This window comes from Poromitra crassiceps (genome assembly GCF_964638095.1).
Source record: "Poromitra crassiceps genome assembly, chromosome: 21".
In the NCBI taxonomy this organism is placed as follows: domain Eukaryota; kingdom Metazoa; phylum Chordata; class Actinopteri; order Beryciformes; family Melamphaidae; genus Poromitra; species Poromitra crassiceps.
In genome coordinates, this window is record NC_139638.1 from 26639991 (window position 1) to 26655035 (window position 15045).

The 15045-nt window shown below is 43.4% G+C and overlaps 1 protein-coding gene across 1 annotated transcript; it reads right to left on the reverse strand.

The window, feature by feature from the left end:
• Window positions 1-3590: 3590 nt before the first annotated feature.
• Window positions 3591-12487, reverse strand: LOC310795361 (putative helicase mov-10-B.1; the record flags this gene model as incomplete). The annotated part of the gene is made up of 21 exons (XM_083657395.1): window positions 3591-3864; window positions 4016-4128; window positions 4403-4491; window positions 4632-4760; window positions 5175-5246; window positions 5373-5564; window positions 6346-6463; window positions 6594-6696; window positions 7848-7946; window positions 8045-8142; window positions 8522-8619; window positions 8709-8905; window positions 9086-9198; window positions 9527-9700; window positions 9788-9930; window positions 10109-10292; window positions 10405-10518; window positions 10622-10874; window positions 11651-11798; window positions 11914-12010; window positions 12279-12487. The coding sequence occupies 21 exons, from the start codon at window positions 12485-12487 to the stop codon at window positions 3803-3805; spliced, it is 2805 nt and encodes a 934-aa protein (XP_083513521.1). The 3' UTR covers window positions 3591-3802.
• Between the last annotated feature and the right edge of the window lie 2558 nt (window positions 12488-15045).

The window sequence follows — 15045 nt, forward strand, 5'->3', positions numbered from 1 at the left end:
ATCAAACCTCGGTGACACACCGCTGGCGTAGGAAAGCCGACCAAGATTTAGGGGGCGGGACGAACGAGCTAAATATTATCAACCAATAGCAACGGACCTCTTAAAATGTATTGTCCAATCGCAAATCGTTTTACATGTATTCGTTCTAATGCGGGGCGTCCGATCATATTGTCCAATCGAAAACGACTATTTCGGCTAAAGACCGCCTATTTGAGTCTTTACGTCATCACATCTTCGTGACAGCTTCCTGTATAGCACTGTAATCGTCGTCATTTTCGCGCGAAATGTTTGATGATGATTGCTGGCTGGGCGGGATTATCTCTGCACACTGGTGCAGAGATAATAATGGTGGTTATAATGGTGGATAATAATGGTAATAATAATTACCATTATAATAATAATGGTGGATAATAATGGTGGTTATTGGTGGTGCCAATCACTCCAATTCAGTGGCCTTTAATGGCATATTGACAATTAGACAAATTAACACATTTTATGGTTGGGTCAGATTGACCATGGATTGACCACAGTAATTTAAACCAAAACGTGTTGTAATTGAAAGTGTTACCCACGTTTCGAACTTTGGGTCTCAGATGTTTGGTGTCTCAACTGAGCATCTTTAACCCTTGAAATAAAACATGAAAACATGGATCCCTCACCTTATACATACTGTATTCATATTGTGTGACCATAGACAAAAATCAACATAAAGTCTCATTGTTTTACCTAAACTGGGAAAAGAAAACATGTTGGGTTCTTTTTCTTTTGTTTGTTTGCTTGAAAGTACTTAATTTGTCCCACACACACACACACGCACGCACGCACGCACGCACGCACGCACGCACGCACGCACGCACGCACGCACGCACGCACGCACACACACACACACACACACACACACACACACACACACACACACACACACACACACACGTGCTCATCAGAGTTCTCACAGTAATTGTCTTCTTTCAGTATCAGTCAAAAACAAAGAGAAAGAAAATATGTGTGGGGGGGGGGGGAGGGGGGAGCAGATTATTGCATGATAGGCTACTAATAGGATGTTTATGTCTTTAGGGGGAAACGTTTTTTTTCAGGAATAATTTGTTGTGTTTCACATTTGATATCAACTTGCATGAATAACTTGCACATTGCGTTTTGCTCAGGCTTTATAGATATTTTCCACATAAAATCCACCTTTTCAGATTTATATCTCAACTATTTCATTATGATGTTATCTAACCAGATGAAATGGGCAGGATAACCTATTTTCATATAAAGCAGACTTCTCAGCTCATCACATAGGGCAACATGATTAATTTATCTCTCATTTCTCCCACAACTGTGCCCTGGTATACCTGGTATCCCCCGTTAGTGCTAATTTTTAATTTATTCATCCTGGTTGCTGCTCCACCCTCTGCCAATCTGGGGAGAGCCGAAACTGGCTCCATGCTTCCTCCGAGACATGGGCAGTAGCCAGCCGCTTCTTTTCACCTGACAGGGGAAGCTTCACCGGTAGGACATAACACGTGCACGCTCGGGAATCACATGGTGATTTAACTCCCCAATTCCAACCCTTTGATGCTGAGTGCCAAGCAGGGAGGCAAATGGGTCCCATTTTTACAGTCTTTGGTATGACTCGGCCGGGGATCGAACTCACAACCTCCCAGTCTCAGGGCGGACACTCAGACCACAAGGCCACTGAGCTGGTCTGAGGTCTGAGGTCTGGAGGAGGCATGGGGAGAACATGCAAACTCCACACAGAAAGGCCCTTTTGACGACCACACCCGGGCGGCGGGCACTCGAGGACATGTGGACGGGCACGCACTCCTCACAGCGTCCCAGGACCTTCTGTGAGGCGACAGCGCTTACCACTGCACCACCGTGCCTCCTGAGGCAAGAGCTTTTCTGTTCAGGCCCGTCACATTGATGCTAAACTGAGCTGTCTGTGGGGTGTGGCTCCACCTCAGATCCCCTCGCATATGAATATGATGACATGGAATATTTCTCAGACTCACCAGACTGGAACATATAACTATTTCACATTTTTCACATAATCCCTCCCAGGGAGTAAAGATCCACAAGAAACATACAAGATACAAGATACAAGATACTTTTATTGCCACACAACCAGGTTGGTGGTATTTAGTTTCAGTACAGTTTACTGTGAAGCTCTGCAAGAGACAGGACATACATGAATACATTTAACATTTAACATTTAACCCCTCTTCCCAACAATAAATACATAAATACAGCACACAAACAAGTCAAACAGTCCAACAGGTGTTTAGAGGGTGTGAGGCCTAAGGGGGGAGAGGAAGTGGGGGTCCGATAGAGTTCAGGGTTCGTATGGCTGTTGGGAAAAAGCTGTCCTTGAAGCGGGTGGTTTTGGGGTGGATGGACCTGAAGCGTCTGCCTGAGGGTAGAGGCTGGAACAGATGGTGTGCTGGGTGGGAGGGGTCCTTGGCAATTTTGCCTGCACGGGTGACGGTACGGGAGGTGAAGATGGAGTCCAGGGAGGGGAGGTCACAACCAATGATTTTGGAGGCCTTTTTGATGATGCGTTGAAGTTTGTTTATAAGGGATTTGTCGGCTGTGCCGAACCAGACTGTGATGGATGAGGTGAGGATGCTCTGGATTATTGCAGTATAGAAGCGGACCAGCAGGTGGCGTTTGACCCTGTACTTCCTCAGTTGTCTGAGGAAGTACAGTCGCTGTTGAGCCTTTTTCGTGATGGAGGTGATGTTGGTGTCCCATTTTAGGTTATTGTTTATTTTACATTTACATTAATTAATTTACATTAAGTTCAGTTCAGTTCTGTTTATAGCCCCCTATCACAAGCATGTCTCGAAGGGCTTTCACCAGTCTAAAATCTAATATACTAATATATCTAATATAGATACTAATATATCTAATATACTAAATCATAATGTATGACATTTAACAGGTGTTTTATTCAAATTAAATAACATACTGTTCAAGTAATCACTGAATGTTCATGGATTACTTACATTGTATTCAATGCTGTATGCCAAGTAAAAAAAAAAGTTTTAATGCATTTTCTTTTCTTTCATTTATAGGTTTTGATTATCCTGAAGCACAGTTGTAATAGGAGTTCAGGGCACTCACTCACATAAGCAGCATGGTACCCAATATGGAACCCAACCCAGGCAATACAAATTACACCAAAACAAAATATCTCTATATTAATTGCTGGTAGAAATATTTAAGGCCTCAGAAACAAAATCAGAAAATCATGAAAGGAAGACAAACTTACATTTCAGGCTTGTCATCAATTTGTAACACAGAACAGAAAATGCTGTGGAGTTAATTTATGATCACAAAGTACAACATAAAATATATAACATTACATATTGTGGGCACCCCCACTTAGTCCTTCGCGTGGCCGACCCGGTTTGGGATCCGACCCGTGGTCCTTCACCCCACCTTTCCTGTCCCCCCCCCCCCCCCATCCCAGCCCCCCCCCCCCCCCCCGTCCCCCCGTCTCCAATCATTCATACATACATACATACATACATACATACATACATACATACATACATACATACATACATACAGCATACATGTATACATAGGTAGCTACTCTCAACATGATTTGGTTTGCTGGCCTTCTATGCCTTTGGTCCTGTTCCAAAAATTGTATGCATATTTACACTGGCATCTTTGATATGTTGAAATGTTGGTTATATTTGTTCACCAAATACGGTCTGTGTCCAAACAATAACCAATTAAAAAGCAAAATGTATCCTTAATGCTAAGGATGGGTGTTTGACGTCTCCTTTTCTCACAGGTCGTTCCTCCACTCGGGGTCCAGCTGCTGCTGAACCATACTCTCATCGGTCTCCACTGGAGGGCGTAGTTCACAGGAAGGAAGAGGAGAAAGGGGGGAGGAGAAATATGGGGGTGGGGGACTTTAACATCAGTTCAAAATAATCATTCTGGAGAGTGATTCTAATGGAAATAAAGATGTGTATTTAATATAGCTCAGTGGTGTCACCTTGAGGCTCAATCTGGATGTACAGGGCAGCAAGTCTGGCTATTACCGCCTCCTCGTCCTCTGCATGGGAGAAACCAGTGTAGCATCCTTCCTCCTTGCAGTAGTGGATAAACCTGGAGAAGAGGAGTGAGGGAGGGACAGAGACAATGTGACAAAGAGATCAATAATGACACAAAGTTGGGTCAGAAGCATACTGCCCTCCTGACAGCATGCCGCGTTTACCCCAATTTGATCAGGAGATAGATAGATAGATAGATAGATAGATACTATAGATAGATAGATAGATAGATAGATAGATAGATAGATAGATAGATAGATAGATAGATAGATAGATAGATAGATAGATAGATAGATAGATAGATAGATAGATGGCAACGTAGCACCCACCGGGCCCAGGCAGGATCTGTATTCAGCACTATGGGGTTTCCCACCACAATCAGCAGGGCTTTGGCTCGAGTCAGGGCCACATTGAACCTCTGGCCAAGGAAAGAGGAGAGTGTGTCAGTGTGTGTGTGTGTGTGTGTGTGTGTGTGTGTGTGTGTGTGTGTGTGTGTGTGTGTGTGTGTGTGTGTGTGTGTGTGTGTGTGTGCAGGTGCGTGCGTTTGAGACTTCATACCTTCTCATTCTTGACAAAGCCGAGGGTGAACTTTTGGTCTATAGTCTCTAAATATTCGGGGCTGCTCCGAACTGTAGACACCAAAATCACTCTCCTCTCCTGACCCTGGAACTCCTCTACTGAACCAACCTGACACACACACACACACACACACACACACACACACACACACACACACACACACACACACACACACACACACACACACACACACACACACAGACACACAGACACACACACACACACACACACACACACACACACACACACACACACACACACACACACAAGAAATTATATCAAGCTTGACTCACCACTCCAGATGTATACTTAAAATAGTATCATAGGTGAATTTTTGAGATGATGGAGCGCACAAGGTTCAAACATAGGCTAAATCAAGCACTTTTAGGACGTCTTGATTTTTTTTTATTTTTTTATTTTTATCCAAGCACTTTCAAGTACTTTCCAGACCTGTGGCAACCCTGATCACTGGTACTGTATGTTTCACATGATATGTAAATGGTTAAACATTCAATTGCATACCTTAAGGAGGTGCATGTTCTTCACTTTGAGTTCTTTCTCGACTTTCTCCAGGGCCTTACGAATTTTCTGCACCTACGTGACACCAAGACAAACAATTTCAAGCTTGTATCTATATATACTTGTAATACGTGTCTTAAATCTATCAATAAAAACTGAATTGCAGCATGTGTGTGCAGAGCAATGGAAGTCTATCCCCACCTGTTTCCTGTAGGGGGCGATGATACCTATGTCTTTGGGTGAAATGGTAGCCAAGCCCTTCTTGCCGTGCGTCTCCAGCAGTTTTTTCACGTAGCCCATCATCACCTCCACCTCGGCTACGTTGAAGAATGAGGGACTGCTGGCCTCGCGCTCGTCTAGACCCGTTACCCCGTGGAAGATCACCGGGAGGTCCTGAGAGAGTAAACCCCCAAATTTGTATGAATATATCATTGGAAAGTTCCTGCTGAATTCCATCTAATCTACATTTGTAACGATGAATAAAACTGAGATAAAGGGGAAAATCCCAAAACACTTGATTAAATGTGGTGCAGAGTGTAACTGCAACAGAATATACATTTTCTAAATCATAATCTTTGTAAAAGCATGGATGATTATGAAATGCCCGTTATCTTTTTTTTTCCCTGAAATCCCCCCCTGCAGCAGGCTATTCCCACTAGTTCCATTCTGCCCCAAACAGGCGCCCTGAGCGACCAGAGGAGGCGCTAGTGCATCGACCAGGACACTTAATCCGGCTTCCCCCACCCGCAGACACAGCCCATCGTGCCTTATGGACACCCAACCAAACCAGAGGGGCGTGAACCTGCGACCCTCTTGTTGGTAGGCAGGAAACCTACCGCTACACTACCCGGACACCCTGTTATGTTTTGAATGTCGACCGAAAGCTTATCATAATAAATGTGAAATCTGTACAGATTCAAGTGTGCGGAAATTCCTTTTATATTTGTAACTCTAGTTATTTTTCCAGCACCTTGGCCGAGACTTGGCTGGGTTGTGCGGTGGCCCTCCCTCAGATGTTTTGAATAAGGAAAATGCGATCAGTTTAAGCTTTGTTTCTGTTCTTCGAAAAGGAAATTAGGAAAAAGTCGCTTGCTCCCCCAAATTGCACGTGTGTTTTTGGGTGCTTTCATATTACACTGTTTCTGTTTGTGTGAGTCTGTGTTTGGTGGAGCACCTTCTTGGGCAGGTGTTCCCATCTGCAGTAGGAGTTGCGGATCATTTCGTCAGCGCAAACCTGGAGCTCTCCGTCATAGAAGAGCTCGTTGGGAATCTTCAGAATGGCAGGATGGGACCTGAGAGGACAAAAGATAAAAAAAAAAAAAAAAAAAAAACAGCAATGAAAAAAGCACACACAGTTTAGAAGATGAGCCCAGAAAAATCGATCAAAATGTCAAGGAGTGACGATAAGTACTCGAGCAGCACCTGTAGTTGCGCAGCAGTTTGGTAACAAAGCGGTTGTTGAACGTCCCCTCATCCTTCTGGTACAGAGAGGAATCATTCATCAGACGCTCCAACAGGGACACACCTGCAGAGATCAAAGCCTTCTTAACTGGTAAAACAGATGCATACTGTACACAGAAGCAGGACAAGCCTATGTTAACTTATGGTTTGCTGTTGGAGGAGGTAAAAACTGAAAACTGTAATGTTACCGCTAATACGCCAGATGTTGTCTATCAGGACAAAATTAGATAGGTCACCATTCTGGAAGTAGGATGTACTTTTAAATATAGTCTGGAAAGATGCATTTTCTACAAAGGGTTTAAAGTACCAACTGTTCAAGGATGCAATTATACAGTTTGGAGTACAAATGTAAATTTCTGGTGTTTGTATTTGGAAGCCTACTAGGTCATGTCTAGAAGCTGGTTGTACTGTAAGTGGCCTGCAGATGGCAGGATTGCCCAAACCAAAAGCTAAGGCTTTTGGCAAAATTATGCTCTATATCAGTGATAATTGACAGTCGCCACATTTGGAGGAGGCGCTGCTTCCTCTGATAGATAGCCTCAGACTGGATATTATGTCCTGGGATTTCCAATGTTTGTACATCTATGATTGTTTGTGTTCAAGGATTCATGTCTAAATGTGAACACAAATAAAGATATTAAAATGTCTGTACTGTGTACTTAAGAAGGAAAAGAGTCGTCTGCACACTAGCTCCCATTTTGCTCATTTATTCATCCAGTGTGGACTCCTTCTTATATGCTATCTTCTTTTTGGTCCAGCACCTGCCTTGAAGGTCTTTCACATGTGCGCGACTCCTTCACCGTTTGTACTGTAGAGATGCTCACAAGTCATTTTTTGCAAGTCCAAGTCAAGTCCCAAGTCTTTGAGGGGCAAGTCCAAGTCAAGTTTCAAGTCCCTATGGATGAGCGTTCTATCATCTGCTGCATGCTATCCGGTCACTGCATAGCTAAAACTAAGGGATTCAAACCATGTACTGTATTATATCCTCACTCCTTAGAATACAGTAGCAGCAATGATTAGAGATGACATTAGAAAACATTTCCTTCATGTTAATGCACCAAAAAAATTAAATAAAGAAAAATAAAGATTGTTCCAAACCTTCAAGTCCAAGTCAAGTCTCAAGTCTTTGAAGGACAAGTCTCAAGTCAAGTCTCAAGTCACTGTGTGTGTGACTTAAGTGCGACTCAAGTCCAAGTCCCCATCTCTGGTACTTACCCATGCCGTATTTGAGTGCCAGGGGAGACCTGAGAATGGGTCCCAGCTGCTTGGGGTCTCCAGCCAGAACCATCTGACCAGACTCTGCCTGGAGTAGCCCTTTTATTCCAATGTATAACATAAATCAATAACACTTTGAATCAGGTACAACAAGATAAAGACAACAATAGAAAACACAATTGTGTTGTTTTCCATACCTGCCACAGGGACTGAACATTCCGTCTCCACAGCGTGTCCTGCCTCGTCCACAAACACATGAGTGAAATGTCCTGTAGGAATGTTTCCTGTAACCAGTCTATAGAAATCAGAGACAATTATACATTTTAGTACACTTACTTTAACTGAGGATCAGCTGTTAAAATTTAGGCAGAGATTGTAAACAGTGGACTACTAAAGCAGCTAATAGAGACACTGCATGAAATAAGCCACGCCCATCACTCCCATACACCAGCATCATATTCCTTGAATTAAACATAGCTCAAAGCTGTTGTGTGGTGGGCTGCGCAGACAACAAATGTAAAAAATCGCCAATTATGGGTTTTTTTGTACTCCCGAGCAAAACAAGGAAGCCATTGAGAATTGGCGAGAAGAAAAATGTGGATCTAGCTGTCAAGGAAGTAAGTTGGAGTGTTGGGCGTGGTTTTTGAAAATGCACTGTAAGGGTAATTTGCTACCTTCCAGCGGTTAACAGCGTGGTGACCATGATCTTATACTTCATCAGCTCCTCTTTAGCAGGAAACATGTACGTGTCCCCTTCCAGGTTAGAGCATGCCTGTGGAAATACATGCACCAGTATGTCCACATTAAAATAAATACATAAAAAAAATTTTTTTAATAAAAGCGTGTCAGACAGGCACTGACCTTTAGCTCCTCAGGAACAGACCTAGGGTCCCGGCTGCTGGCGTACATGCGGAACACCTTACGCTCCTCCACATGGTCCAGAATCTTCCCGCAGAGCAGATCAGTGGCGCTGTTGGAGGGAGCGCAGACCAGGATATGGCAGGAGACCTGGGTCTTTTCGATCTGCTTGATGGCCTCCACCAGAGTCACCGTTTTGCCTGCTCGATACAAACAATCATCAGTTTGGAGCAATAACCTAATTCCATGTGATCAGTATTTGCCAGTATTGATGGGCTGGTGGGATGTTAATTGGTAGGATGTTAATTGGTAGGATGTTAATTGGTAGGATGTTAATTGGTAGGATGTTCATTTAGCTCAAAACCAAAATACTGCTGTACCTGTGCCAGGTGGGCCAAACACCAGGTAAGGAGCAGGTCTGGAGGAGCCGGCTACGATGTGTTGTACAGCCTCATATTGCTCTGGGTTCTTCTCCAGGTGTGCATCAAACAGCCTACAAAGAAGAAGGTAGAGGCTGAATGATCAGGGCTGAATGAGATGACAACGGCAATATCGATATGCAAATCACTAGGGTAAACTTGAACCTGTATGGGCAATAGCAGGGTTACTCTGTGCATGGCAGTAAACATAACCAGTGTTGACAACTAGAGTAGTAGTGATCACAAGTGCAGCTCATTTATCATCTGACATAACATGTCTTCATCTGTAGAGGGAAGAATACTATTGAGATCTCCGCTGTGAAATAGTCCACACCACAGATCTTACAACCCATGGGAAAGAGGCCTCCCTAGATCCACCCGTCGCTAGGCATGATGACTAACCTGAGTGCGGGCAGTGGTGGTGGTTGCTGGTCGGAGGAGGTGGCCTCCTCGGGGAAGAGCACCTCTCCTAGTCCAGATGCCAGCTCTGCTGCTCTGTGCGACACACGCAGGTTCGTCGGGCAGAGTACGAACTCAACACCGAACTGCATCCCATCTACAAAGCGGTCCAGCAACCTGCAGTCAAATTCAATTTGTCAATAACCAGTCAAAGAAACATCTATTTTCACATTATTACACATTAGTACGTTGACATGAGCTCACTCTGTGTTGAAGCCCAGTTTGATCTCATCCAGCTGTACACTATGGACATAGCCACGGTACTTCACCCCCGTCTCTCCTTTTGGGCACACCAGCAGCTTATCCCCTCGTAGCACAGACGGGCGGTTCTCAGACACACCAGGCACCTGGCAGGTGAACGAATGGGTGAATATTTGATATAGGTGACTGAGTGAATGAATGAAGTAATCATTAAGTGAGTTTATAATTAAGTGACAGACTGCCTGGGAATGTGAGTGAGCGAGTTTGGTGATTGAGCGAGCATCACACAAAATAATTGATTGATTAATTAATTAATTGATTAACCTTCAGAACGAGAAGTTCCTTGTTGGTCCGGTCCCTGAACATGGTGGCATGTTCTTCATCGTCACTACTGGGGATGTTGTATTTCTTGATGTCCACCTGCATCTGAAGCTGCTCTAGATACAACAGCAGCTCAAACCTCTTAGAGTAGTTCTCCTTACTCATGGGACTCTCCAGCAGGGTCCTTCTACAAAAATAAAGAAAATATATATCTATATAGCTGCGAGGGACTTACAACAAATACATTACCCACAAGTAATTTGTGGGAAACGAATGTGCACGGGAGATCGTGAATTTACCTTGCATCGGGAAAGCAGGTCAATTGGTTCAGTGACTTCACGAGCTGGTTCATATATGCTGGCATCGCGTACCGTTTCAGCTCAACCTCCATTTTAAGGTGCATCACTGATATACTGGTTAAAAGAGACGACGGGGAAAAGGTTGGATGCATCGCGGTCACAACAACTTTCTTCAAACACACTATTCTATCCCATAATATCTGGAATGTATTGTTACCCTTCAGATGGCTGCCCATCCACAATGGTGCAAGAAGCTTGGGGAGTCATGGCAGAGATGGAGCGAGGCTTGTAGGGAGCGATGGGGGCCAGCTCCATTCCCAAGGAGGTCACACATGTAGCCTCAATACATCGCACAATGTGGAAGGCGGAGGAGGAGGGCAGAAGGTCTGGTTTGAACTCGAAGGCCAGTGTCGCTGGGTAGAAGCCCACCAAGTTGGAGCGGAAGTGAACTTGGATTTCATAGCGAGCCCCTGGGGACACAGTGTGCATAATAGAATAAAGGTAATAAATAGACAGAGGTGGGGTAGTAACGAGTTACATTTACTCACTTACATGGTACTTGAGTATTCATCTTTTATAATAAATTGTACTTCTAGGAGTAGTTTTTGTGCAGAATACTTTTTACACTTACTCGAGTACATTTGCGATCAAATATTGGGCTACACACTTCTCGCTACATTTATGCCCTGGTAGCCAATCATAACACTGGAGATGGAACGGAGGTGTGGCAATACCACCTCCATGAGCCCCTTCAACTGACTACAGTTCAAGAAGTCAAGCATGGCAGCAGATGAGAATCCACGGTCTCCTTCAACTTCTGAAAACACACAGCTAAGCTAGTGAATCATTTATTGTGGCAAAATTGTGGAATGTTTTATTTTGTTGAATGACTGTGTCCAAACCTCTCTTTCAGTGAGTGATAGTTTTTAATTCTATATTTTATTGTCATTTATCTTAGTTACAGTTATTTGTACTTTTACTTCGATGTACTATGTAAGTAAATATTATTATAAAGTAACTATACTTTTACTCTAGTACCATTTTTCTTTACTCTATAAATGATAAGGCTCATAGTGATCTTTTGTACTCATAACTCCTGAGTCTAAGTATTACTCTGTGATAAATCTCTGTTTTTAAGACAGAATGGTGAAGATTAGATACATTTTAGTAATATCCAGTGTATTTTAGTGAGATTACAATTCGTGCTCGAAAACCAACATCTCAACTGTGAGTGTATTTGTGTTACCTGGTTCCAGTGAAAGAGGGTTTGCTGGGGACACTCTGTGTTCATCCTCCAGAGTGAAATATTTCAGCCAGTAAAGAGAAGTGTAGTGGGTGAAATACACGGGCTTTGCCCCAGTGTTCTCCACGTGTAGACGTAGACGTACCACGTACTAAAAAAAAAAAAAAAAAAAAATGTGGGACTTCATAACTGTACCACAACCCGAATCTCTATCTGTCCCAGCAGACGATGTTCACAAAACACTGCACTTTTCATATCACAAATACCTCATTCACGCCTGGCACACACAAGCAAATTCTCCCATCCTTAAACTGGTGGTCAGAGGTGATACTGATGCCATGTTTATCAGAGATGAACTGAGCCCTGGGGGGTTGTAAAGACAGGAGTTATTGTATATATAAGACATATGTATAAGATATGTATATGCATATGTGTAAGATATATGTACAATAAGACAAATTCCTCATATGTAACTTGCATACTGTGGCAATAAAAGCGATTCTGATTCTGATTCTGATTCTGATTCTGATATTAGTGGCAACTCTTGCAAGGGCGAAAACACTCTTGAGGAACAGGCTATTGGAAACACGAGGGATCAGAAGGGACACATCTCATCACTGGGTTCTCTTACTTGTCCTTCTTGAGTCTCTTCATGAGAAGACTGGCCAAATTCCTCCGGGCTCGAACACCTGTCTCTGCTCCATCAGGGGAGGTGGAGTCCTGCGCTGCTGCCCCGGGACCGGATGCTCCATCCGGGACAGGCGCTGGCTGCCGGCCCCTGCGCGAGTGCCACTGGTTCTGATAGATCGCTTTCACCTGCAAATGGTAAATGGACTGCATTTATATAGCGCTTTTGTCCAAAGCGCTTTACAATGTGCCTGCCTACATTCACCCATTCACACACACCGAAGGCGGCCCGCTGCCATCGGGAGCAATTTGGGGTTCAGTGTCTTGCCCAAGGACACTTCGACATGCCGGACATGAGGAGCCGGGAATCGAACCACCGACCTTCTGGTTAGTGGACGACGCGCTCTACCTCCTGAGCCACAGCCGCCCACCTTGGAATTGACTTACCCACTGCAAAGTCCTTTCACTTTCTAGGCTCCTGTCTTATGATTTGTATTGGCATAAGTGTTCTGATCAAACCCCATCACTAATCAAACCCCGTCACTAATCAAACCTCATCTTAAGATGATTAGTAAACAATGATGGGTTGCCAAACCCCTCCACGTTCCATTCAAAGGCACTAAGGAAAACCAAAGCAACCCATAAATGATGTGACAATATTTGAGCCAGATTGTGGCAACAACTAAAATTCCCATTAGATGGGAGGCAACATTGTGTGTAATAAATGCATAATGAAATAGGATCCTGAAGTCAATCATTATATTTGAATGTTGGGGGGGGGGGGGGGGGGGGCTGCAGTCTGATTTCCTTAAGTTTCACTTTCCTGATGTCAGTGTTATCTGCACGGCAGTCTGCAATGCTCTGCATGTGACCAGAGAGATAGAGAGAGAGAGAGAGAGAGGGGGGGGGGGGGGGAGAGAGAGAGAGGGGGGGGGAGAGAGAGAGAGAGAGAGAGAGAGAGAGAGAGAGAGAGAGAGAGAGAGAGCTATTCTTCCTGGGGTCCACGGGACCGAGAGAGAGGTCTGATTTCCTTAAAGGAAGGAACACAGCTGATTTTCAACCAGCTTTGTATCATTACATCACACATCAGTAAAAAAAATCAGTAAAAGTATATTTAAAGCCATAACATTCTCCTCTAAACTGCATTAGAGGAGGACTGAATCCTCAATGTACACATAATTGATATGTCATACAGAGTCCGAAATATTCAGTGGCGATGTCACAATTTGACATACGCTTTATAGGCAAAGGAAGGCAGAGAGAAACAGAGAGAGGAGGGGTGATGACTTGACTTGGAGCCTACAGGGCTGCCTGTCTGTATCAGCAAGGTCAACCTCATGCAGTGAAAGTTTGTTTTGACCTCCATGTGCTGTGGAGCAGAGGGTGAAGAAATCTCCCCCTATGTATGTGCGTCTCCATTTCTGCATGTGTGTTACACCACTCAAATGGTAAAGTAAGCAGGAAGTAATGGTGTATTCCTTAGTAACTACTCAGTAAGATGTACTGCTTTACTTGAGGGGTCACACACATGTTAAGTAATGGTAAAGTAAGCAGGAAGTAATGGTGTATTCCTTACTAACAACTCGGTAAGATGTACTGCTTTACTTGAGGGGGCACAAACATGGGAACTAATGATAAAGTAAGCAGGAAGTAATGATGCACTAACATGGTAAGTAATAGTCAGTTCTTAAGGAACTACCTGTTCATGAATTAGTGAAATATTAAAAAAAAAATAAGGAAGTAATCATTACTTACTGGTTCGTTAACATGGTAACTAATGGTCAGTTCTTAAGTAACTACCATGGGAACTAATGGTCAGTTCTTAAGTAACTACCATTAAGGATCTTTAAGGAACTACCGATTAACTATTAATGAACTAGTGAATGAAAACAAATGAAAAAAAAATTAGGGAAGTAATCATTACTTACTGGTTTGTTAACATGGTAACTAATGGTCAGTTCTTAAGTAACTACCATTAAGGAACTACCTATCAACTACTCATTAACTAATCATTAACTATTCATGAACTAATGGTTCGTTCCTTACTCGTTCCTCAGTAACTATCCATTTTTTGTGTTATTGGTGCACAGACCTACAATAAACAGAAGTGGAAGTGCTCACCTCGGAGTTGAAGCAAACTTTCCGATTCCCATGATAGATTCTTACTTTCTCAGACACTCTCAGAGCATAGAGGATTGAACCGAAATTTTGATCTTTGAGTCCTGCATTCCTGAAATAAATATCAAAAAGAGATACCATCATAAGTTGTTTTATAAGCTTTCTCATATAGGAATGATGCAAAATCAACTCACCTGTTCCTGAACTCAGTGTTATAAATGTCTCCGAGTTGATATCTGTCTGTAATGGATGATCGATTTGTCTCTTTCAAAAACTCAAAGAAGTCAAGTCCAACTTGGCACCTTAAAGTTAGACTCATATTGATAACACTCAATATGATCAACTTTACTGAAACAAGGCAATTTGCTTGACTACTACAGCATCCGGCTATATAGCGCTACAACTCAACAACAACATATGCCTGCATTTCTTAGGAAATCCTATAAAACTGGTTTTGGGAGGGTGATGCTTGGCATTCTTTGGACACACTCTCTCTTTCCTGTTACAGGGTGCAATCACACAGCCACCAGAGAAACGAAACTTATAGCCTGAAGCTTCAGTGTGAGTGCCCCCTGCTGGCTGCATACTGAACACACTGCAGCCCAAGTCCCATTGGTAGACACCATCAACAGGCAAAGAATGAACCAGCTCCA